This window comes from Carcharhinus amblyrhynchos, chromosome 10 (assembly GCF_965287045.1).
Source record: "Carcharhinus amblyrhynchos chromosome 10, sCarAmb.v2.hapA, whole genome shotgun sequence".
NCBI classification, from domain to species: Eukaryota; Metazoa; Chordata; class Chondrichthyes; order Carcharhiniformes; family Carcharhinidae; genus Carcharhinus; species Carcharhinus amblyrhynchos.
The window spans coordinates 101,673,695-101,699,794 of record NC_137333.1 but is presented as its reverse complement, the minus strand read 5'-3'; the positions used below and the strand labels follow the sequence as shown (position 1 = coordinate 101,699,794).

Sequence of the window (26,100 nt, the reverse complement as noted above, 5' to 3'; positions counted from 1 at the left end):
AACTGCAGGAGGTCACCCCTTCCTCCTGTAATCTGCACGTTTTTAATACACCAGCTTGCTATCACATCGACTATACAGCCTTAAAATAAACATACCAACACAAGGAGTAGTTGACCAGGTATATTTAAGAACTAGCTAGGTAAATGCTCCATCAGTCTTTACTATGGAGGATACAAGCAACAGTCCAGGAGCAGCTATGAACCAGGAAACAAAAGGTAGGGAGGAACTCAGGAGAGTTACAATCTCCTGGGAAACGGCACTGAGCAAATGGTTGGAACTGTGGGTTGACAAATCCCCGGGTCCAGATGGACTTCATCCTTGGGTCTTCGAAGTGTCCAGTGACATAGCTGATGTATCGGTTTTAGTTTTCCAAAACTCCCTCAATTCAGGGAAGTATCCGTCAGATTAGAAGATAGCAAATGTGACTCTTTCATTCAAAAAGGGAGGGAGAGAAACTACAAGCTTAACATCTGTCGAGAAAAAATGTTAGAAGCAAGGCACTTGGCTAAGCTCAAGCTAATCAGGATAAAAATCATAGAATCCCTACAGTGCATAAAGAGGCCATTCAGGCCATTGAATCTGCACCGACAACAATCCCACCCAGGCCCTATCCCAGTGACTCCACATATTTATCCTTCTAATCCCTCTAACCTACGCATCCTGGAACACTAAGGGGCAATTTGGCGTTGCTAATGCACCTAACTCGTATATCTTTGGGCTGAGAGGGGAATCCGGAGCACCTGGAGGAAACCCAGGCAGACACGGGGAGAATGTGCAAACTCCACACAGACCATGACCCAAACCAGGAATCAAACTCAGGTCCTGGAGCTGTGAGACAGCAATGCTAAACACTGTGCCACAAGTTCAAGGTAATCAGGCAGAGTCAACATGGTTTTGTGAAAGGAAAATCATGTTTAACCAATCTACAGGGGTTCTTTGAGGAAGTAACCTGCGCTGTGGATAAAGTTAGTGGATTTAGATTTCCAAAAAGCATTTGATAAGGTGCCACACCAAAGGTTATTTTAGAAACTAAAAGCCCATGTAACATATGTAATATGTGGGGTAACATTGGCATCGACAGAAGACTGTCTGGCTCAGTAGAAGGAGACAATTTTCAGGTTTCAGGTTGGCAAGGACCCATTTATGCCTAGTGTAACAAGCAATGTGCCACTTATAAATGACTTGCGTGAAGGCAGAGTTGCCAAGTTTGCTGATGGTACAAAGATAGGCAGGAAAGTAAGTTGTGAAATATACACAAGGAGGCTATGAACAGATATGGACAGGTTAAGTGAGTGGGCAAAAAATCTGGCAAATGGAGCATGACGTTGGAAAACGTGGAACTGTCTATTTCGGAAGGAAGAATAAAAGAGCGAAGAATAATCGTGAGAGATTGTAAAACTCCAAGGTGAAGCCCATGGATCCTTCCCTGAATCGAGGGAGTTCTGGAAAATTAAAACCGATGTATCAACTATCTCACTCTACACCTTGAAGGCTCAAGGACGAAGTCCATCAAGACCCAGGGATTTGTCAACCCACAGCTCCAAGCATTTACCCAGTACCATTTCCCAGGAGATTGTAATTATCCTGAGTTCCTCCCTCCCTTTCATTTCCTGGTTCATTGCTGCTTCTAGAGTGTTATGTGTATCCTCTGTAGTAAAGACTGATGGAATGTGTACCTAGATGGTGCTTAAATGTATCTGATCAATTCTTCCCTGTGACGGTACGTTCATTTGCCCACAATTGGTCCATATCCCCCTGTGCCCATGTAACTGTCTAAATGCTTTTTAAAAGACAAAATTGTACCTGCCTCTACTACTGTCTCTGGCGGCTCACTCCAGACACTCACCACCCTCTATATATAAAAAAAAATTGCCCCTCTGGGTCTCTTCCCTTAAGCCTATGCCCCCTAGTTTTAGACTCCCCTACCTTTGGGGAAAGATGTTGACTATCTACCTGATCTGTGCCCCTCATTCTTTTACAGAGTAAAAAAAGAGTGGATATTCTTGGTGGTGGTGGTGGTGGTGGTGGTGGGTGGGTGGGGGAGGGGGGGAGCATGGGGGGAAGGAGGAGGAGGAGGAGGAGAGACAAGGTTATTGGGGATAGGCAGGTTGCAGATTGGAGGTCACCATCAGGTCAGCCATGATCTTATTAAATGGCCGAGAGCCGGAATGTCTACTTCTGCTCCTTGTTCATAGGTTTGTAACATGAGGGAGAAGAGGAAATATCTTGATAGGTCAAAGAAAAGGTGAGTGGGTGTGGGGAATAAAATCCGGCATAAACTAGTTGAGTTTAATGACCTGCTCCTGTCTGGTAAATACTAGGTAAATGAAAATCGATTTGCCTCAGCCCATCCCACCGATTTTCCATCTTGTTGAGGTGGTGTACGGCCAACTTCTGTTGGCGCATCTATCTTACCTTACTGAAATAAACTGCTCCTCAGAAAATGTATCCGTATTAAAACAGTGATGAGTTAGCTGGAAGTGTGGGCCATGGTTCTCATCTGTCTGGTTTGTTCCCTCTAATTCTGAGCTACGATGTGAAGTGCTAAGGTAGGTTCCTATGCTTGTGGTCTATGATTTATATGCATGCTATAACAAAATAAGGAAGTAAATAAAACCAGAGACTTCCTCCCAAAATAGCTGCAAATTTATGGCCTGTCTTCGACACTCGATAAATCATTTGTTAGATTTCTACCGCGCATCTTTTTTTAAAAGTGGAATACTAGTAATACTGCAACATAAGAAATAGGAGCAGGAGTAGGCCATCTAGCCCTTCGAGCCTGCCCTGCCATTCAATAAGATCATGGCTGATCTGATAGTGGGTTCAGTTCCACTTTCCCGCCCTCTCCCCATAACCCTTAATCCCCTCTCTTATCAAGAACCCATCAACCCGCGTCTTAAAAATATTTAGCGAGGCAGCCTCCACCACTTCAACGGGCAGAGAATTCCAGAGATTCACCACCCTTTGAGTGAAGAAGTTCCTCCTCAACTCCGTTCTAATATCCAGGCAGACTGAGGGTCTGACGTAGGGTCATCTAGATTCAAAACACTGGCTCACCAACTTAAAGGGCGTTCAAATGGTCAGTGGATAGGCATATGGATAACATTGGAATAGTTTAGGTTAGAGGGTCATTAGATTGGTTCCACTGGTCGGCGCAACATCGAGGGCTGAAGGGCCTGTACTGCGCTGTAATGTTCTATGTTCTTCTCCCTCCACAGATGCTGTCAGACCTGTTGAGATTTTCCAGCATTTTTTCTATTTTTGTTTCAGCTTCCAGAATCCCAAAGTAATTTGCGTTGATCTGGAGATGATCAGGCTGCAGTAAGTGACTGGCATTGATGTTATGCACAAGGTTTGTAGTTTGTAACCATCCTCCACTCACTGTATTGTGTTGGGACACACTCAGCAATGTTTCTGTCACTGGTTATATTTGCTACAGTTTTGTATAAGCTGCTCTTATAAGTAGACTCTGTAGACTGCTGCAGTGTGCTTTTTCTCTAAACCCTATTTGCTGCAAAATGGACCCTGCTAGAAGTCTCATTCTGCCTCTAAGTTATTGGCTGGAACACTTCTGTCAATATTCAACTTTGTATTTTTAAATACATTAATTATTTTAAAATGGGCCAGTACCTCCTAGCACATCAGTGAGTGCAATTTACATGTTGATATTCTACACCACGGGTGGCACAGTGGTTAGCACTGCTGCTTCACAGCACCAGGGACCCAGGATCAATTTCAGTTTCGGGTCACTGTCTGTGTGGAGTTTACACGTTCTCCTCGTGTCTGTGTGGGTTTCTTGCGGACGCTCCGGTTTCCTCCCACACTCCGGAGCGCCCGGAAGAAACCCACACAGACACGAGGAGAACACGCAAACTCCACACAGGCAGTCACCCGGAGCTGGAATTGAACCCGGGTCCCTGGTGCTGTGGGACAGCAGTGCTAACCACTGTGCCACCCGTGATGTAGAATATCAACATAGTAGCTTATGTAAATTGTAGATTAGGTGAATTGGCCAAGCTAAATTGCCCCTTAGCGTCAGGGAGATTAGCTAGGCTAAATGTGTGGGGTTACGGCGATAGGGCCTGGCTGGGATTGTTGTGGGCCTTCTTCTGCGCTGTAGGGATTCTGTGATTACTGTGCTTTGTTTACCCGATGAGGTAGCCACAATCAGAATTATAGCTTTTGAATTTATTTAGTTGGCATCAGCACATGTTCAGCGCAATGGGAGGGGACACCAATGTGGTTAGGTGAAGGATAGGAAGATGTTGGCTTGGAGCATAAAAACCCACTGGGGTGAATGTAAATACACTGCATTCCTGTACAGGTACCCAATCACCTGTCAGGAATATTCTGTCAATAAGTCCACATTGGATATCCACAAACATTTCCCAACTGGAACTAGAAAACCCCAATTACATAAGAACATAAGAAATAGGAGCAGGAGTAGGCCATCTAGCCCTTCGAACCTGTCCCGCCATTCAATAAGATCATGGCTGATCTGAAGTGGATCAGTTCCACTTTCCCGCTTTCTCCCCATAACCCTTAATTCCCCTGTCTACCAAAAACCTATCTACCCGTGACTTAAAAATATTTAGCGAGGTAGCCTCCACCACTTCAACGGGCAGAGAATTCCAGAGACTCACCACCCTTTGAGTGAAGAAGATCCTCCTCAACTCTGAAGGCTGAAGAGGAACTTCTTAGTTCCTCTAAGGTCTTTGCTTAGCAAAGGCTGCCTTAGAATCACCTTCAGCCTTCCAGGCTTTTCCCAGGTTAGGATCTGGCTGGGGTAGTAATTGAGTACGATATTTCCCCCCCCCCCCCAAGTATTTCTGGGACGGCGGAATCCGCCGTTTCCTCCTGTCACCTGCGATCTGCTGCCAGAAAATGCAAATAAATATCAGTTGGGGAGCGGTGGACAGGGCAGCCATTCCAAAAAGGAGCTTGCATTTACATAGCACCCCTCACGAATGTCCAGAAGTGCCTAGCCACTGCGACTGATGCGTAGAGTGGATCCTTTCAACCATTCCAGGGATTGGGTACGTAATTCCATCATTCACTAAGAGTAAACGGGACACAGTCCAAGGCTGGAGCTGGCCTAAATCTTCCGACGCTGGGAGCGGAGAAAACCCCGATGCTTTTTCCAACGACACTCTCAGAATTATAGAATCCCTACAGAGCAGGAGGAGGCCATTCGGCCCATCGAGCCTGCACCAACCACAGTCAGGCCCTATCCCCATTTACCCCACACATTTGCCCTGGCTAGTCCCTCTGACGCTGAGGGTCAATTTAGCAGTGGCCAATCACCTGACCCACACATCTTTGGGACAGTGGGAGGAAACCCACACAGACACGGGAGACCTGGGCCAGTGTGTTGGTAGCGCAGACATTCCATATCCGGAATGGTAAAGGCGCCACCTGGTGTCACAGATGCGGATAACAAGTCTGTTCACTCTCGGCTTCTGAGGCTCTTACTGGTATTGGCTCTAAATTCATCTGACAGCAAACAGGCTTCCGTGTCTGGCTGCCTTGTACAGCACTGGATTATCGCCGCAGAACGGATTCATTCAGCAATACAGACGCCTGCGAGCTCACTGCACATGCCAGAAATCAGCCACAAAAGCTTACTGAAAGTCTCCACGGACAAGTGTGTTTACTGATTCTTGTAACTTCGAAGATATTCTCGGTTCAGGTGCGCGTTTCTGGCACCGCTGAATCGTAGAATCTCTACAGTACAGAAGAGGCCATTCGGCCCATCGAGGCTGCATTCACTCCGTGACAGATGATTTTACCAAGCCCCAACTCCCGCCCTATCCCCGTAACCCCGCACATTTTCCACGGCCAATCCACCTAACCTGCACATCATCGGTCTGTGGGAGGAAACGCGCGCAGACACGGGGGGACTCCACACAGACAGTGACCCAAGCCGGGAATCGAACCCGGGTCCCTGGCGCTGTGAGGCAGCAGTGTTAATCACCGTGCCATTGTAACATTTTAAATGTCTCACTATGAACAGAGGCCTGGGGATCAGTCTGTGTTTAGAAAACGGAATTTATCCAATGTTTGGGCGCGTTAAAATTGTTTTTAACACAGAGTCGAGGCTGAGTGTCTGTTTCACCTCTGGCTGGAGGGTCTATAATTCGGGCGTCATCGTCTCAGGATAAGGAGTCAGTCATCTGCGCTATCTGTGCAGAGTTTACACATTCTCCCCTTGGGTTTCCTCCCACAGTCCGAAAGACGTGCCGGTTAGATGCATTGGCCGTGCCAAATTCTCCCTCAGTGTACCCGAACAGGAGCCGGAGTGTGGCGCCTGGGGGATTTTCGCAGTAAATGTAAATCCATTTGTGACTAATAAATAAACTTTACTTTAAATTCCATGCAGTCAAGTTTAAAAAAAAAGCAAATGACTGCAGGTGCTGGAATCGAAAAAAAAAACCCCAGAAAATGTTGGAAAATTTCAGCAGCTGTGACAGCAGCTGTGGAGAGAGGATAGAGCCAAGGTTTCGAATCTGGCCAACCCTTCCTGAATTGAAACGTTGGCTCTATACTCTACCCACAGATGCTGTTATACCTGCTGAAATTTTCCAGCAGTTTTTGTCTCCGTTACTGCAGTTAAGTGGCTGGGATTTAGCTTCAAGAGTTTAGAAACATACTTAGCTTGACAGAGCCATCCATGCCCAGTAGAATATTGTCACTCTTTATGTCTCTGTGAATGACCTGGTTCGAATGTAGGAACTCCAGCGCTTGTAAACACTAGGACAAAAGAAAAACAAAAAGGAAAGAAATCACTTTAGAAAGGACATGCCCAGCAAAAATCCCAACAAGACCCACACCGCCGGGTGGGAGAGGGGCATCCATGCATCAGGGAGTGGGTAAGCAAGCCAGTTAAACGTGGTCGTATAGTCAAAGAGGTCTACGGCATAGAAACTGGCTCATCAGCCCACCTTGTCCATGCTGCCCTATTTCAAACCCACTAAGCTAGTTCCAATTGCCCGCAGTTGGCCCATATCCCTCTACACCCATGCAACAATCTAAATGCTTTTTAAAAGGCAAAATTGCACCTGCCTCTACTGCTGCCTCTGGCAGCTTGTTCCAGACACTCACCACCCTCTGCGTGAAAAAATTGCCCCACTGGACACTTTTGTATCTCTCTCCTCTCACCTTAAACCTACAACTCTAGTTTTAGACTCCCCTACCTTTGGGAAAAGATGTTGACTATCTAACTGAGCTACTCCCCTCATTATTTTATAGACCTCGGTAAGATCACCCCTAAGCCTCCTACGCGCCAGAGAAAGAAACCCCAATCTATCCAGCCTCTCCTTATAGCTCAAACCATCAAGGGCAAGTCGCATCCTAGTAAATCTTTTCTGCACTCTTTCTAGTTTAGTAATATTCTTTCTGTAATAGAGTTGGCAGAGTTGGTCTCACTGCCCATTTCCCAAGACTAAAGGGTCATGAATGAAGCCCAATCCATCACACAAACCAGCCTCCCATCCACTGACATTGTCCACACTTCCCATTGCTTCGGAAAAGCAGCCAGCATAATTAAGGTGCCCATGCACCCCAGGCATACTTTTTTCCACCTTCTTCCATCGGGAAAAAGGATACAAAAGTCTGAGGTCACGTACCAACCGACTCAAGAACAGCTTCTTCCCTGCTGCCATCAGACTTTTGAATGGACCTATCTCGCACTAAGTTGATCTTTCTCCTCATCTTAGCTATGACTGTAACACTACATTCTCCACTCTCTCCTTTTCTTCTCTATGAATGGTATGCGTCGTCTGCATTGTGTGCAAGAAACAATACTTTTCACTGTATGTTAAATACATGTGACAATAATAAATTGAATCAAATCAAAATCCAATCATTTAAAGATGTTACCCCGTGCGACCCAAAGCCTGGAGCTCCCATTTCTACTCCTGATGCAGGCATGCCAAGCCCTTGGCCCGTTGGACCACCACACAGCTCTCGGCCCATCACACTGTCAGACAATGCGGATTCACCCTCATGATATCAAGGAGGAGATTGCAGGGTAAATTCTGAACACACAAAAACTCTGCATGCAGAGTTGGTCCAAACTATCACGGGTGGTCTCCATCTGCCCCTCAGCCAAAAAAGGGCAAGAAGGCGGGTGGCATTGCTGACTTCTGCAATACAAAGGCATTATGGATGTGGTGAAATCTGCTTTCTAATCCAATCAGCGCCTGAGTGACTGGTTCCATCCACTTCTCCAATTGTAGACAAACAAAACACATTTCAGAGTAATTCAGTTCATAGGTAAGAAAAAGGGGTGGTGCGGTGGCACAGTGGTTGGTACTGCTGCCTCACAGCGCCAAGGACCCGGGTTCAATTCCCGGCTTGGATCATTGTCTATGCGGAATTTGCACATTCTCCTGGTGTCTGCGCGGGTTTCCTCCGGGTGCTCCGGTTTCCTCCCACAGTCCGAAAGGCGTGCTGGTTGGCTGCACTGGCCGTGCTAAACAGCCTCTTAGCGTAGCTGAACAGGTGCCGGAGTGCAGCGACTAGGGGATTTTCACAGTAACTTAATTACAGTGTTAATGTACTCGTGATTAATAAACAAACAAACTCAGATGGCAGCGGAGAGGAGAAAGGGGGGTGGGAGTCGGTCGGAGGGAGGGGGGGGTGGGAGTCGGTCGGGGGGGGAGGGGGGTGGGAGTTGGTTGGCGGGGGAAGGGAAAGCAGCAGGAATGGCCTCCTCATTCCCAAAAGTGTTACATCTAAGACCATCAAAGCCTGACTGGACTACATCAATAATTTAATGCCGTTAAGCAGCATTCTGGATAATCTAATCAAAGTAAGAAATCTCACAACAACACGTTAAAGTCCAACAGGTTTATCTGATAACAAACGCCACTAGCACTGCTGTTTGTTGCCAAATAAACCTGTTGGACTTTAACCTGGTGTTGTGAGGCTTCTTACTGTGTTTACCCCAGTCCAACGCCGGCACCTCCACATCACAATCCAATCTAACACAGGGATAGTGAGCATTATTCAATTCCACCGCTGAGCGCCCTTCAATGCTCAGTCTCTATTCCTCCTCAATTCAAGTAGCTCCCTCTTGTGTAACGGCAACATAGCCTCAGCATCTGTGCTGAGTTTAGGCTGAATGTTCTCACACATAATACAAGGCTTCTATTTACAGACAGTTTGCTCCGGATGAATGACTCGTTGGCAGAGCTGCCCTGTTATTTCAGCGCTGATCTTATTGAAAACAAAAATTCCTCTCAGTTTTACAGTGTCATGACAGTTCGCAGTTTATTTGCCAACTTTCACAAACTAAAACTGATGAACTTTAAACAGTTGCGCTGGGAGCGCTGAACGTGTGAAGACAAGTCCTCATCAAAATCATCGGAACATAATTAGAAGAACTGCAAGAGATGTATTTTTATATCAGATACTCACTGTAAGAAATGTATAATTTGTTGTGCTGAGCAGGGGGGCAGTGAAATGAGTCTTTTATCAAATGGGTACAAGAGCAGGCCATTTGGCCCAATGAGTCTGCTAGCCCTTTCACTTGAGGCATCTACCCCAACTCCATAAGAACATAAGAAATAGGAGCAGGAGTAGGCCATCTGGCCCTTCGAGCCTGCCCCGCCATTCAGTAAGATCATGGCTGATCTGAAGTGGATCAGTTCCACTTTCCCGCTTTCTCCCCATAACCCTTAATCCCCTTGCCTACCAAAAACCTATCAACCCGCGTCTTAAATATATTTAGCGAGGTAGCCTCCACCACTTCAATGGGCAGAGAATTCCAGAGATTCACCACCCTTTGAGTGAAGAAGTTCCTCCTCTACTCTGTTCTAAACTGCGCCCCCCCTTATCTTGAGGCTGTGCCCTCTAGTCCTGAAACTCCATTTCCATCTTTCCCAGTACCTTTTGTCTTGGGACACCGCACCTTGAGCCTGTTCCTTAGTCAATCAGTTCATAGCGTCATTAAGGCAAAGGTTGAGGCCATTTGGCCCATCATCAAGTCTATACAGGACTAGACATGGTCGATGCAGGGACATGGCTGCTCCCGGTAGTGGGGGAGCCCAGAACCAGAGGTCACAGTCTGAAGATTCGGGGTAGACCATTTACCTTGGAGACGAAGAGACATTTCTTCACCCGAAGAGTGGTGAGCCTGTGGAATTCATTACCACAGGAAGTAGTTGATGCCAAAACATTGAATGTATTCAAGGGGCGGCTGGATATAGCACTTGGGGCAAATGGGATCAAGGGTTATGGGGTGAAAGCAGGGTTAGTCTATTGAGTTGGATGATCAGCCATGATCGTGATGAATTGCGAAGCAGGCTGGAAGGGCCCAATGGCCTCCTCCTGCTCCTATCTTTCTATGTTTCTATACCAGCACTCAACCCTAACCCTGACCAGTCCCGTCACTCCCATTTCCCAACTCAATCCCCACAGTCTAGCAAGCTTATTCTCCTCAACAGCCCATCCAACGTCCTTTTAAAATCACTGACCTCAAAAGTCTGTCTCGCTCAGTGTTAAATAAATTCAGCAACAGTGCATCAGAGGGATGAAATTGCAAAGAATTACATCCTGTTGCATGAAGAAATGCTTCTTCATCTCAGTCCTAAACAATTAGCCCATTCTCCTGAGGCTCTGCCCCTGTTTTCTACATCTCCCCAGCCAGGGGAACCAACCTCTCAATCTCCACCCTGTGAAGTCCTTTCAGATTCTTGTATGCCTCAATTAGATCACCTCTCAGTCCTCTAAACCCAGAGAGAATAGACCCAATTTACTCAACCTCTCATCATGGGCCGACCTCCTCATCTCAGGGGCCAGACTAGTGAACTGTACTGCTCCCAATGCAAGTATTTCCCTTCTTAAGTATGGAGACTAAAACCATACACACTTGTCCAGATGTGGTCTCACCAAAGACTTCTACAACTGTAACAAGACTTCCTTATTTTTTATATTCCAATTCCCTTGTAATAAAAGACTAATATGCCATTTATCTTCTAATTACATGCAGTACCTGCATGCTAACTTTCTGCTTTCCTTGTACAAGTACATCCAAGCCACTTGGAAAATTAACAATGACAATTTTCACTTGCTGTGTAAAAAAGTTCTTGTGCACATTTTCCTCTGTATCTCCTGCCCAAGACTTCCAACCTGTGCCTTCTAGACCTCATATCAACATGGCAGCACCGTGGTTGGCACTGCTATCTCACAACAACTGGGACCTGGGTTCAATTCCAAGCTTGGGTGACTGTGTGAAGTTTGCACATTCTCCCCGTTTCTGTATGGGTTTCCTCCAGATGCTCAAGTTTCCTCCCACAAAGGTGTGCACGTTGGCCATTCTCGTAGTGACTTTATTGCAGTGTTAATGTAAGCCTACTTAAGACACGAAAAATAAACTTTACAAGATTATTACTGAGGTTGGCATATACGCAGTCGGAAACGTTTTGCTGCTTCCAAATACTTTGGGATGAAAATATCCTAGAAGGATAAGGGTTAACTTATTTAGTATCGGGAGGGGAATTAGCAGAGTAAATATGTAGGGTTACGGGGATAGAGCCTGGGTGAGGCTGTTGTTGGTGCAGGTCTGATGGGCCGAATGGCCTCCTTCTGGACTGTAGGGATTCTATGCCAATACGGGCTCTTTGGAGTTATTGGCTGAAATCATTCTGCTCTAAATGGTCTTGTAATTATTTTCTTGTTCAGACATTTATCCAATTCCCTTCGGATAGCTACCCCTGAACCCATTCTCTCTGCCCCTTCAGGACTGTACGGTGTATTGAGGATCACTGTCACCTCCTGAATGAAAACCCACCCCTCATTTCCTGCCAGTTACCTTACATCCATGGTCATTGGTCACCAGCTCGCCTGTCAGTGGAAACATTTCTGCCCTATTTGTTTAAAAATTCTCCTAACAATGAGTGCCTTTGGTAAACCTCACCATACTTTTCTCCTTTCCGAGATAGATCTACCATAATTTTAGTTTTCACAGCGTTTAAAATAAATACTCTTGCTGTTTTGGTCCAAGATTTTGGTTGGGTTTTTCTGACCTCGCTTGCCCAAAACGAGAGACTCTCGCCTGAGGTCAATGGATCTTTGCGTGGTCAGCTCCCCGCTCCCGCTCGCTGTGATTCCCATGGCGGGGGGAGTGACGGGAGAATTTCCCCTTTCAGTCAATTTCTGGGACAGAGAGAGGGAGACACTGGGACAGAGAGAGGGAGACACTGGGACAGAGAGAGAGAGAGAGACCAACCAGATGCTGGGGAGTAGGTACAGAGGAGATATCAGGGGTGAGTGGGTGACTGGAATCGGCTACCGTCGGTGGTGGTGGTCGAGGCAAATTCATTAGGGTCTTTCAAGAGACTTCTGGATGAGTACATGGAACTTAATAGGATTAAGGGTTATAGGTAAGCCTGGTAGGTATGGATATCATCGGCGCAACTTGTGGGCCGAAGGGCCTGTTTGTCCTGTAGTTTTTCTATGTTTTATGCTCTAATCCCTACAATGTAGGAGGAGGCCATTCAGCCCATCAAGTCTGCACTGACAACAATCCCATCCACGCCCTATCCCCGTAACCCCAAGTATTTGACCCACTAATCCTCCTGACACTCAGAGGCAATTTTAGCATGGCTGATCAACCTAACCCGCACATCTTTGGACTGTGGGAGGAAACCGGAGCACCCGGAGGAAACCCACGCAGACACAGGGAGAATGTGCAAACTCCGCACAGACAGTGACCCAAGCCAGGAATTGAACCTGGTTCCTTGGCGCTGTGAGGCAGCAGTGCTAACCACTGTGTCCCTGGCTTCTGCAGGGTAGAGGAGTGGAAGGGTCATGGTTGAACTTACATGCATACTGAAAGCCAGCCCATTATAGCCATGTAGATCAGGGGAGAGGAGTTCTTGCTCCAATTGATCAGACTGTTGGGTTCACCAGCATCCATCCCTGCACAATCTGCTCTGCACGGGGATAAGTTAACCCTCATCCTTCCAGGATATTTTCATCCCCAAGCATAGAACATAGAACACTACAGCACAGGCAGGCCCTTCGGCCCACAAGTTGCACCAATCACATCTATACCTACCAAGCCATAGAACTATCTGTAACTCCCAATCCCATTAGATCCCATATACTCAGCCAGAAGTCTTTTAAAAGACCCCAGCGAGTTCGCCTCCACCACCACCGACGGCAGCCGATTCCACTCACTCACCACCCTCTGAGTGAAAAACTTTCCCCTGACATCTCCTCTGTACCTGCTCCCCAGCACCTTAAACCTGTGTCCTCTCGTAGCGACCATTTCAGCCCTGGGAAATAGCCTCCGAGAATCCACCCTATCTATTCCTCTCAACATTTTATAAACCTCTATCAGCGAACTATTTCCAACTCCATATATGCAAACCTCAATAATATTCTTTTAAAGTTTATTTATTATTGTCACAAGTAGGATTAAATTAACGTTGCAACAAAGTTGCTATGAAAATCCCCTAGTCGCCACACTCCAGCACCTATTCGGGTACACAGAGGGAGAATTTAGCACAGTCAATGCACCTAACCAGCACGTCTTTCAGACTGTGGGAGGAAACCGGAGCATCCGGAGGAAACCCACGCAGACGTGGGGAGAATGTGTAAATTCCACAGACAGTGACCCAAGCCGGGAATCGAACCCGGATCCCTAGCGCTGTGAAGCAGCAGTGCTAACCACTGTGCCACCATTGTGGCAGGCATAATGGGCCGAGTTGCCTTCTTCTATGCTATTAAGCTCTATAGGATTAAGATTGCCCTTTACTTGCAGTCTCCTTTTCCCTCTCCCATTTCCAGAAGATTACAATAGTGACTACGCTTTAAAAATACATCTGTAACCATGAGGCACTTTGGGATATCCAAAGGTGATACAAGGTGGAGTTTGCATGTTCTCCCCGTGTCTGCCTGGGTTTCCTCCGGGTGCTCTGGTTTCCTCCTACAGTCCAAAGGTGTGCGGATTAGATGCATTGCCCATGCTAAGTTGCCCCTTAGTGTCAAAGGGACTAGCCAGGGTAAATACATGGGGGTTTTGGGGGAAGGGCCTCGGTGGGATTGCGGTCGATGCAGACTCGATGGACCGAAAGAATCCTTGCAGTGCAGAAGGAGACCAAAGTGCAAATTCCTCTACGTTAGCCTGCTACACTCACCTCTCTACAGACAGCTGCTATCTGTCCTTCGTCCATACACGTTTCCGTGACGACATCAGTCAGTGAACCGCCTGCCAGGTACTCCATGACCACCCATAATTCATCCCCTACGAGATAACTAGCAGGGAAAAAGGAAACAAAATGAATGTTCCAAAATTTGGAGGAATACACAGCCATTTTATTGATAAAGCTGTAAAGAAAAGCTCAAAATGTTGGAATCAGTCAGCAGGTCAGGCAGCATCTGAAAGACAAGAGTTAACCATTCAAGTTGATGACCAGGGTGTTAGAGACAACCAGCAATTATAGCCCCACTGGTCCCATTATCACCTCCTTTCTATCTTGCACTGTCCTCTTTCTCCAGGTACCAGGCCCTCAGAGGACCTTAATGACCATGGGCTTCCACTGGACCGGTCTATAATTGTGCTTGCCAAAGTACTGCAGTGGTGTGCCACTGCCTTGTGCAGTACAACTGACCATACTGGGCAGCACGGTGGTTCAATTCCAGCCTCGGGTCACTCACTGTCTGTGTGGAGTTTACACGTAGTCTGCGTGGGTTTCTTCTGGGTGCTCCAGTTTCCTCCCAAAGTCCAAAGGTGTGCGGCCTAGACTGATTTGCCTTACTAAGTTGACCCTAGTGTCAGGGGGATTAGCAGGATAAATAAGTTGGGTTATGGGTATAGGGCCTGGGTGGGATTGTGGCCTGTGCAGAGTCGATGGGCTGAATGGCCTCCTTCCTCACTGTAGGGATTCTATTCTATGACCAGGAAACCCTCCTAGACTTTCTGCCTGCCATCAGGTGCACTGGAAGGATTTACAGGCTGATAATCAACCCATTATTTACACATCTTCCGTGGTCATCAAGTCCTGAAATGGGACTTGAACCCCGAGATCCTGGTGCTGAGGTAGGGATGTTACTCACTGTGCCACAAGACTCCCCCTTGTGTTAGGATGCAGCCGGTTACAACTTTGTATCGGATGTAATGTGACCAATGGTAACAAGCTGTAAGGGTCAGCTGACCCAGCAAACCATGGAACCAATTACAGAGTGGTGTGGTGGTCAGCTGACCAGCTGGCTCATTATAAATAAGAACCTGTTTGGAATTGTGGGGAGCTTGGAGTGGCCCAGGATGTGGCCCCAAGTTTGGAGTAATGAAGTTTCTTTATTAAATCCTTTCTTTGATTTACAGGTTGGGGTAAATTTGTTATATTTTCATTAACTGCATTTTGAAGAGCTCTTTCTGAAGAAACATCTTGCATTATCATATCAGCCATTTAATCACTCCTACCTTCTACGCAATCACAAACCTCTCCCTTTAGTTCTTTTCCCGTCCGCTCCCCCATGGCTCTGCAGATTAGTTTCGGTGAAAGGTCCCCGGCCTTAAGCATCAACTCTGTTTTGTTGTGCACAGATTCTTTGGGACTCATTTACAGGGTGGGATTTTATGGCCAGAAATTGCTGCCTGAGGTCAGTGAACATTTCCGTTGTCCGCCCCTCATCTGCTCCGATTCTGTGACGCCCAGGATGGTAGAATCCCAGCGATAGTGTTTCCAGCACTTCCTGCCTACAACTGACTATGACCACCAGAAAGGGGGATGCTATTAAGACTGCCTTTTGAGACTGTTTTATTCCAATAGGTTGTTAACTAAGTTTCACTTCTCTTCCCACTTAATGCCTACAGCCAAGAGAAGCACATGTGTTTATAAGTTACTGCCAATGAATCCACACAGCTGGCCACAGTCCCTCGCATTTCACCCTCTCTGTGAACTCGCAAGGAAATGGCACTTGCACTTGGCACTTCAGTAACACAGATCAGGAACTGAGCTGAGCTGAACTCCTTCCCCTGTCTGGAGCACTGGCCAGTTCCATGTTAACATATGTCAATATTTCAATTGCTAAGTGAGTCAAGTAATGGTCTCCTCTTTTCACACTCCTGTCACTTCCTTCCACCACTGAAGCTCAGTAGCAGCAGTGTGTACTGAGGCAATTCACCAAAGATCCTTAGACAGCAGCTTCCAAACCCACGACTAGAAGGGCAAGGGCAGCTGATACACGGGAACACCACCAACTGCAAGTTCCCCTCCAAGCCACTCACCATTCTGACTTGAAAATATATTGCCGTTCCTTCACAGTCGCTGGGTCAAAATCCTGGAATTCCCTCTCTAATGGCATCATGTGGGTCAACCCACAGCACGTAGACTGCAGCGATTCAAGGTGGCAGCTCACCACCACCTTCTCAAGGGCAACTAGGGATGGACAATAAATGCTGGTCTAGCCAGCGACACCCATGTCCCATGAATGAATAAAAGAAGATATACTTTATTTCTCAAAATGTGGACATGCGTCAAGGAACTTATTGCCCATTTTTAACAACTGAGTGGCTTGCGAGGCACTTGACAGGGTGCACACAGTTAAAATTCAATTATATCGGCATGAGACTCAAACAAAATACTGGCAAGAATGGCGGGTTTCCTTCCCTGGAGTGCATTTGTGAATCAGATGGGTTTTATATTACAATCCGACAGCTTTGGGGACCATTTTCACTGCTGTTTGTTTTCAGATAGGCAGCACGGTGGCACAGTGGTTAGCACTGCTGCCTCATAGCACCAGGGACCCGGGTTCGATTCCTGGCCTTGGGTGACTGTGCGGAATTTGCACCCATGTCTGCGTGGGTTTCCTCCCAGAATTTTGTCTTTTGGAAAGCATTTAGACAGTTACATGGGTAAGATGGGTATTGAGGGATGTGACTGAAATGATGTAATTGGGACTAGCTTAGGGGTTTTAAAAAAAAAGGGCAGAGACAAGTTGGGCCAAAGGGCCTGTTTCCATGCTGTACACCTCTGTGACTCTACGAGTTCAAAGATGTGCGGGTTAGGTGGATTGGCCATCTTAAATTGCCCCTTAGTGTCAGGGGCACTAACCTGAGGTTCTGGGGATGGGACCTGAATGTGAATGTGGTCAGTGCAGACTCAATGGGCCGAATGGCCTCCTTCTGCACTGCAGGATTCTATGATTCTAGATTTGCTAAAAACTTAATTCCAATCCTAAAGCTGCGATGGTGGAATTTGAACTTTGCATTTTCTAGATGATTAGTCCAGGCCTCTGGATTATTTGTTGAGAAACAGCCACTATGTTATTCCACCCTTTCTCGTGTGGTAGAAAGGATTTTTACTTGAAAGAATTGACATTTGAGTTTAAATTTGTTCCGGATTGCACACAAGGGCTGCTTGGTCAGGGTACCAGTCTACCCAGCAACCAATACTATTGGGAAAAGGATATTCTCAGTGTAAATGCTACCCTATCCATGAAGTGCAGACTGTTGGCCTCAGGCCCATGGAAGAGATGGACACAGCATGTTCTTCTGGATTAAGGATGGTTATGAGAAGGATATCCCTTCTGCAGTGTTCCCTGATTAAGGGGTGATTATAGGATAGTCACAGCTCCCATATAATTTTTTTTGATGAAGGGTTGGTTATGGGATGGGCTCTCCTTCGTGGCTTTTCTTTAACTAACGAGTAGGTACAGGAAAGCTGAGTTTCATTGACTTGCACATTTACTTTGGGCTTTAGTATCTATCTTGGCATAAAGTGACACAGAGTTCAACATATAATGGTGATTCAAAACAACCCTCATAAGTTCGTAAGATACAGGAGCAGAATTAGACCATTTGGCCCATCGACTCTGCTCTGCCGTTCGATCATGGCTGATATGCTCCTCATCTCCAGACCACTCTGCCACACAAACCACTTTATGCAAGTAAAACTGTCAGGTTAGATACCATCATAGGATAACTTCTACGGTCAGTTGCTTACAATGAGTTTCTCACACATGCAAGTATGCACGCAGGTAAGGTACACTTTTCACTGCCTTTTGGAGGCTCTTATGCAAAATTGCAGCACTTAAAGTAACAAGTCATACTGTGTAACATAAGTAGGTACGGGATGCTGCATAAATCCATCCATCACAAAGGCTACAAATGATACAGATGCCGATACATTCACCCAGGCTCGCGCGCGCGCACACACACACACACACACACGTGCGTGCAATTCAGATGACGCATCGTAGCAACAGCAGATGGTGTAATGAATCTAATAAAAAATATCTGAAATTAAGAATCTACTGATGATCACGAAATCATTGTTGACTGTCGGAAAAACTCATCAGGTTCATTGATGTCCTTCAGGGAAGGAAACCTGCCGTCCTTACCTGATCTGGCCTACATGGGATTCCAGAGCCACAGCAATGTGGTTGACTCCCAACTGCCCTCCAAGAACAACTAGGGATGGGCAATAACTACTGGATTTAGTCCCTCCACTAGGGTGCAAGAAACCAGTCAAAAGTAAATTTTTCTTTCTTACAGAATCTTAGCACAGAAAATGTCATTCAGCCACCATGCTTGTTTTAGTTTTATAGTAGAACTATCTAATTAATCTTAGTCCCTTGTTCTTTCTCTAAAGCCCTGCATTTCTTTTGAAAATTTCAAGCAACATGTTTCCAGCATTTTCAGCTTTTATCCAGTTGAGTTTGTGTGTGCTGAAACTAGACTTGCCCCAACAGTGTCAATTACACCCATGTCCCACAACGAATAAAAGAATTAAAAACCGCTCACCTGTCTAGATAATTAACAATATTGGGATTTTTATTTTCCCTCATCACCAGAATTTCATTAATAATCAATTCTTTCTTGGGTTGTTGCTGTAGGTTCATCTGCTTGATTGCAACCTGAAAATGACAATTAAAAAAAAATTCAAGAAAAATCAAACCTCATTCCCTGGGAGAGGTTCAGCAAAGCTCTTGTTCCACAACAGCAACGTGTGTGCCCAACTCACCTCTTGTCCCGTGGCTACATCAATTGCTGTGTACACTGTGCCTGAAGCTCTGTGGGTATAGGGCAAACAGCTATTAGCATGCATTTAACACAGCTAAAGGATCATTCACAGTGTAGCACACAGCTCATCCTAATTAACAACGTGCAGTTTATATACTGCCTTAAACGGAATGAAACACACAAGGCACTTAGCAGCATTATAAAACACCATGGGTCACAATTTTCCTGTCCCTCCCACCATGGGAATGCAAACAGGTGGGCAGGGACCACACAAAGATCTGTCGACCTCGGATGGGAACTTCCGACCTTGGGGCGAGCGTGGCTGGAAAATTTCACCCTATATCCCACGTAAGTCACATTCCTGCCACACAAGTGCTGGGCAATAACCATCTCCAATAAGAGAGAATCTAACCATCTCCCCCCACCCCCCCCCCCCCCCCAGTGACATTCAATGGTTTTACCATCACTGAATCTCCTCGGGAGCGATTCTCTGGTCCCACACACACACGATGTGGAGGTGCCGGCGTTGGACTGGGACGGACACTAAGGAGTTTCACAGCATCAGGTTAAAGTCCGACAGGTTTATTTGGAATCACGAGCTTTCCGAGTGCTCACGTGACTCACCTGATGGAGGAGCAGTGTTCCGTAAGCTCGTGATTCCAAATTAATAGGTTGGACTTTAACCTGGTGTTCTGAGACTTCATCCTGTGCCCAGACACACAGGCACATATCGCATTGTAGATGGAAAGTATAGTTGGCACTGCTGCCTCAGAGCGCCAGGGATCCAGGTTCGATTCCCAGCTTGGGTCACTGTCTGTGTGGAGTTTGCATGTTCTCCCCGTGTCTGTGTGGGTTTCCTCCGGGTGCTCCGGTTTCCTCCCACAGTCGTGCTAGTTAGGTGCATTGGCCATGCTAAATTCAAGAGGCCATAGTGTGATTTACACTGGGAGAACACACATTGAGATTCTCACCTCCCCCAGCCAGCAACATCATCTGATTTTAAATACGCAGAATTGACGGTAAGACAAATTCAGCCGGCCCCTTCCATAGAATCCCCTCAGCGCAGTCCTTAAAGACACCTACCCATTGGCACAATGTTACGGCAGGGATCAGTACTGCTCTCCACACGGATGTGATGTGATGACCATAATGGGGGGACTTGGACGCCAATGGAGCCCCTCGGTGGTCAGGGACATGGCTGAGCACTGCCAACGGGCAACCTGGCAGCCACAATTGTAGGTGCAGTGGCAGGTTGGCACTGCCAAGGAATGGGGCCTGAAGGAGGAGGAATTGCGGGGGGGGGGGGGGAGGAGGAGGAGGAATGAGGGGGGAGGTGTCTGAAGTGGGGTGGGGGAAAACACCTTTACATATGGTGCCCAATCTGTGAGGAGTTGGCTATGCCGATGTCTTTCAGTCCTGCATGTCCCTTTCCTGGCGGGAATCACCCCAAGCTCAAAATCAATGTCCAACTATGGATGGGCTGGAATCTTGATCCCATCAATCTGCCCGTTGGGAATTGCACTGCTTTTTCCGCCAGGGACAACATATTTTGGGAGAATTGCGGCCCTCATATTAACATCTTGGGGATTACCATTGACCAGGTCTCCTTGTTTCTTTTCAAGTCACGCACCACCCTGATTTGGAACTATAATGGTTTCCTCACTGTCGCTGGGTCAAAATCCTGGAAATTCTTCCTTAACAACAGTGTGGGTGCACCTACACCACATGGACTGCAGCGGTTCAAGGTGGCAGTTCACTACCCTGCTCAAGGGCAATGGAGATGGGCAGTAATTGCTGGCCTAACCAGCGATACCCACATCGCGCAAACAAATACTTTCTTAAGAAGGAACACGGTCAAAAGCTTGGTCAAAGAGGCAATTTCGACACAAGTCTTGGAAATGGGAGACAGCAACAGACATAGACATTCTTGAAGCGTTCTAAAGTCTGGGTAACCAAGCATTACCGGACCTTACAAACATGACCCTACGTCTCAATGGCTCACTGTTATACAAGGTTCAATGTGTGAGTTCAAATAATTTGCCAATCTCCTGTAAGCAGGACTACAAGGTGCCAACAACCTGTTATGATGCCATGAGCTACAGACAACAGGCTCCTGTGCTGTGATCTGCAGGCAGACAAGCCATAAATGCAATGATAGCACAACATCAAATACACAATGTTATACTAACCCCTGTCCAATTTTCTCAAACCTCGAGTATTTCTTTTTCGGATCTCCCACTGTTACTATACTTCCTGTGAGGATGGGAAAGAATGTTAAAAGTTTAATGAATGTGTACATTTTTATCAACGAGATCAACTTTTTTAAAAAAAGGAACAATTTTAAAATCTAAGAACGTCAACTGCCCAAGCTCTTGGCAAGGCGTGGATTGGAGAAAGAGGATGAACAAAAAAAAAACCATGAACTTGGTCTTTAGAAGAGGGGGAAAGCTGTGTCCATATCTGCTGACCTTCTTGTCTCATGCAGTAACTTATGGGCTACTGGCATCACCAATCAAACCAACAACCATTACCCATTCTTAACCTGCCTCAAGAAGATAGAAATGGATCTTAGCTAGCCCAGCAAGCCACTCTGTGTTCAAGAGTCACCCACATTGCTGTAGGTCTAGAAACACGCATGTCGCTAAGGGATAACTTTGGATGGCCATTCCACCTAACCTGCACATCTTTGGACGTGGTAGCGATGGGGGGAGGGGATCTTCGGTCAACTGATCCAATGCAAAGTGGGGGAGCTGGGAAGTGCGCTTGGTTCCATTTTGCTGGTGTTCTTGATTGTAGAGGGCAAAAAGAGGATTGCCATGGTTCTTAGTCATCATTATGTGGTCACCCCATTAAGCTTGGACTTGATGGAACTAGCAACCCAGAGCTGCCACTGTCTCATCAAGGTTTCTGCACCTTCCATATATTCAATATTCATCAGCTAGGAAAGGGGCAGTAAATACAGGGGAACACTATCATCTCTAAATTTCTCCTGAAGTACTCCATCCTGACTTGGGACACCTAATCGCTGTTCTTTCTTGGTCACTGGGCCAGAATCGTGCAACTTCCTACCCAAGAGTACTGACGGAATCACTATATCAAAGTGGGGCCCCAATACCATTTTCCCAGGGCAAAGTAGGGAATGGGTAATAAATGTCTGCTGTTCCAGCAACACGCATCAGAGAACGAATTTAAATTCTCACCAAGGCAAATAGACCAATCGATTAATAAATTGGGTGGCACAGTGGTTAGCACTGCTGCCTCACAGAGACAGGGACCCAGGTCCGATTCCTGGCATGGATCAACAGATGCACGGAGTCTGCATGTTCTCCCCATGTCTGTGTGGGTTTCCTCTGGATTTCTCCCACAATCCGACAGACGACAGCTGGTTAGGTGCGTTGGCTAAGTTCTCCCTCAACTTACCCAAACAGGCATCGGAGTGCTACGACTAGGGGGTTTTCACGGTAATGTCACTGCAGTGTTAATGTAAGTCTACTTGAGACACTAATAAAATAAACTCTACCAGTTTTGGTAAGGCATAAATTTCCTATACAGAATCAGAATCTACAGCACAGAAGGAGACCATTTGGCCCATCAAGCCTGCACTGACAACAGTCCCATCCCACCCAGGTCATACCCTGGTAACCCCACATATTTACCCTCCTAATCCCCCTTACATTGAGGGACAATTTTATCATAGCCAATCAATCTAACCTGCACCTCTTTGGACTGTGGGGCATGCAGACACGGGGAGAATGTGCAAACTCCACACAGACAGTCACCTGAGGCTGGAATCGAACCCAGATCCCTGGTGCTGTGAGGCAGCAGTGCTAACCACTGTGCCACCATGCCGCCCCTGACGAAAAGAAATGAAAGCTTCTGGATTGTTGTAATCACACTACCCGCTTTACTAAACTCTTTGAGGAAAGGTGATCTGCCACCACCCTAACAATTCCAGATCATACTATCTGCGTAACTCAATGTTCTCTCGATTAGCCTGGAAAGCTACTTAACTGTTCTTATTTTTAAAAGATACAATCACAGAAGGAAATGGGTCCAGGCCCTGAAGGGAAATCGGAGATGCGTAACAGATGCAAGTCCAGTCACTGTCACTCACATTCCAGGGACATGTTCAAGAAAAGCCCTCAGGTGACAACCACCCTGTCAATCACACAGACGGTCTCTTGGGTGAGGAGACTTTGTACTCGTACCCGAGCAGGGAATCAACCCTAACAGAACAGAATGTGGAGGGAAAAGAACCGCGGCAGTGCACCAACACCAACACACCGTCACAAGGCAGTGAACTGCTCCGTTTTACCTGGTGCTGACACTGCTGTGGAGAAGGCCCAGATAACTAATGTTATTGTACAATAAGAGTAATAACTCCAATCCACCCCAGCAATCTGTCTTCATTTCAAAACTAGAAAAGCACCCTTCACTCCACCAGTAATACTTGCATTTTCCAAACCAGTTGACCCTGGAACCATAAAACCATTACAGCACAGGAGGAGGCCATTCAGCCCATCTTGTGCAGGTTAGCCCAAGGGCACCCAGGCACCCTTTCTAATCCCACCTTCCTTCACCTGGCCCGTAGCCCTGTAGCTTAAGGTGCAGATTCAGATACTGTTTAAAAGAGTTTAGGGTCTCTGCCTCCACCACCATCTCGGGCAGTGATTCCAGACACGCACCACCCTCTGCGCAAGGAAGTACTTCCTCACGTCCCCTCAACACTTGTCTTGAATCTATGTCCCCTGCTTCTAGAATTCTCCACTAAGGGAAACAATTTTATCCTGTCCACTCTATCTCTTCCCCTCAATGCTGTACACCTCAGCAAAGTCACCCCATCAGTCTTCTTTGTTCCAAGGAATATCACCCCAATCTCTCCTCGTAGCTACACTTTTCTAGCTCTGGCAACATTCTTGGAAACTTCCTCTGCACTCTCTGAGCATGTTTGCCACTTCGGTGCTAAACTGCTGTTGAGAGTCATTTTTTTCTTAATTTTGGGCTTATATCCAATTGGCCAAGGCTGTCCTGACACATGGCAACAACCAAGAGAAAGGAGGCTTTTATCTCATCAGTATGGGCGAGATTTGAACCATTAGCTCCTGCAGCAGAAGGTCAGTGCCCCATTCAGTTCCTCACCCAATCACCAAGCAAGATAAAGCTGGATGGTCACGTACTCAATTTTTCCAATATCTCTTCATCTGTCATTTTGGTCTTTTTCTTTTGCTTCTCAGCGTTCCTGGTTAGGGTATTTGAAGGGGTGGTGTTATTCTCGGAGGGCGAGGAGATGGGAGACGTGGCAGCATCTTTGGTGGGTGGGACAGGAATGGGGTCTATCACAGACCGAGTGTACATCTATAGAAAGAAGAGAAAAAAAGGATGAAAGTGTAAGGTTACGGACAAGGTTGGAGAGAAAATAAAATGACAAATGCCTTTCACAACGCCAGGACATCCTGAAGATCCTAGCCAATCAAGTATTTTTTGAAGTGTTTATAATGCAAGAAATATTTCACACAGCAAATTCCAACATGCAGCAAGGTGACAACATCTGATTTAGTGATTTTGGTCGCAGGACAAATGAACTGCTTTGGCAGAGGTATTCATAAGCAGGCTTTGTGGCCACAAGGTTGGTATTTTCAGCTAGCACTTAATCAACGAAGAATTGGTTCAATGTTCTCCTCTCCAGAGAGGCACTCTCATGCTGTCCGTTTCCAACCCCACAAGTATTGTTCTAAATGTGTGCAACATTCTTTCATGGGAGGTGGGCATCATTGGTAAGGCCAGAATTTGTTGCTCATCTCTGATTGCCCTCAAACTGTGTAGATCACTCGGCTATTTCAGAGGGAAGTCAAGAATCAACCATGGTGCTGAGTCTAGATGTCTAGAATCACATGTAGGCCAGATCGGGTAATAGAACATAGAACATTACAGCGTAGTACAGACCCTTCGGCCCTTGATGTTGTGCTGACCTATGAAACCAATCTAAAGCTCATCCACCCTACATTACTCCAATTTCATTCATATAATTATCCAATTAAATGTCCTTAATATTGGCGAATCCGCTACTGTTGCAGGCAGGGCATTCCATACTTTTACAACTCTCTGAGTAAAGAACCTACCCCTGACATCTGTCCTATATCTATCACCCCTCAATTTAAAGCTATGTCCCCTCATGTTAGCCATCTACATCCGAGAAAAAAAGTTCACACTGTGAACTATCTAATCCTCTGATCATCTTATATGCCTCTATTAAGTCACCTCTTAACCTTCTTCTCTCTAATGAAAACAGCCTCAAGTCCCTCAGCCTTTCCTCACAAGACCTTCCCACCATACCAGACAACGTCCTGGTAAATCTTCCCTGCACCCTTTCCAATGCTTCCACATCTTTCTTATAATGTGGCGACCAGAACTGTACACAATACTCCGAGTGTGGCCGCATCAGAGTTGTGTACAGCTGCAACATGACCTCATGGCTCCTGAACTCAATCCCTCTACCAATAAAAGCTAACACACAGTACACCTTCTTAACAACCCAATCAACCTGGGTGCCAACTTTCAGGGGTCTATGCGCATGGAGACCGAGATCTCTCTGCTCAACCACACTACCAAGTAACTTACCATTAGCCCAGTACTCTGTATTCCTGTTACTCCTTTCAAAGTGAATCACTTCATACTTTTCCACATTAAACTCTATTTGCCACCTCTCAGCCCAGCTCCGCAGCTTATCTACGTCCCTCTGTAACCTGCAACATCTTTCTGCACTGTCCACAACTCCACCGACTTTAGTGTCATCTGCAAATTTGCTAAGGATGGCAGATTTCATTCCTTAAAGCAGGTTAGTGGACCAGATGGGCGTTTACAACAACTAGTGATAGTTTCATGGTGACCATTTACTATTGGGTTACTCAACTGGAAGAGGAAGCATTCAAGCAGAGTCCATCTACTGGACGCCTACATGAACAGGTTGGGAATAGAGGGCTATGATCCCTGGAAGGGTTGGAGGTTTTAGTTTGGACGGGCAGCATGGTCGGTGCAGGCTTGGAGGGCCAAATGGCCAGCTCCTGTGCTGTAATTCTCTTCGTACTGTCAAGTGCAAACTCCAGAAAGATTCATTAGATAATTAG

At 46.4% G+C, this 26,100-nt stretch overlaps 1 protein-coding gene across 3 annotated transcripts in view; it reads right to left on the bottom strand.

Annotated features, from left to right (window-relative positions):
• Positions 1-26,100, bottom strand: part of pak1 (p21 protein (Cdc42/Rac)-activated kinase 1) — a 234,991-nt gene that overhangs the window by 11,557 nt on the left and 197,334 nt on the right. For all 3 annotated transcript variants that reach the window (XM_080197673.1, XM_080197674.1, XM_080197672.1), the window contains exons 7-12: positions 24,154-24,331; positions 21,166-21,229; positions 18,978-19,026; positions 18,758-18,870; positions 14,148-14,265; positions 6,651-6,750 (exon numbers count right to left, since the gene is read on the bottom strand). In XM_080197673.1, the coding sequence (XP_080053799.1) occupies positions 6,651-6,750; positions 14,148-14,265; positions 18,758-18,870; positions 18,978-19,026; positions 21,166-21,229; positions 24,154-24,331 (622 nt within the window). The remainder of the gene's footprint in view (positions 1-6,650; positions 6,751-14,147; positions 14,266-18,757; positions 18,871-18,977; positions 19,027-21,165; positions 21,230-24,153; positions 24,332-26,100) is intronic.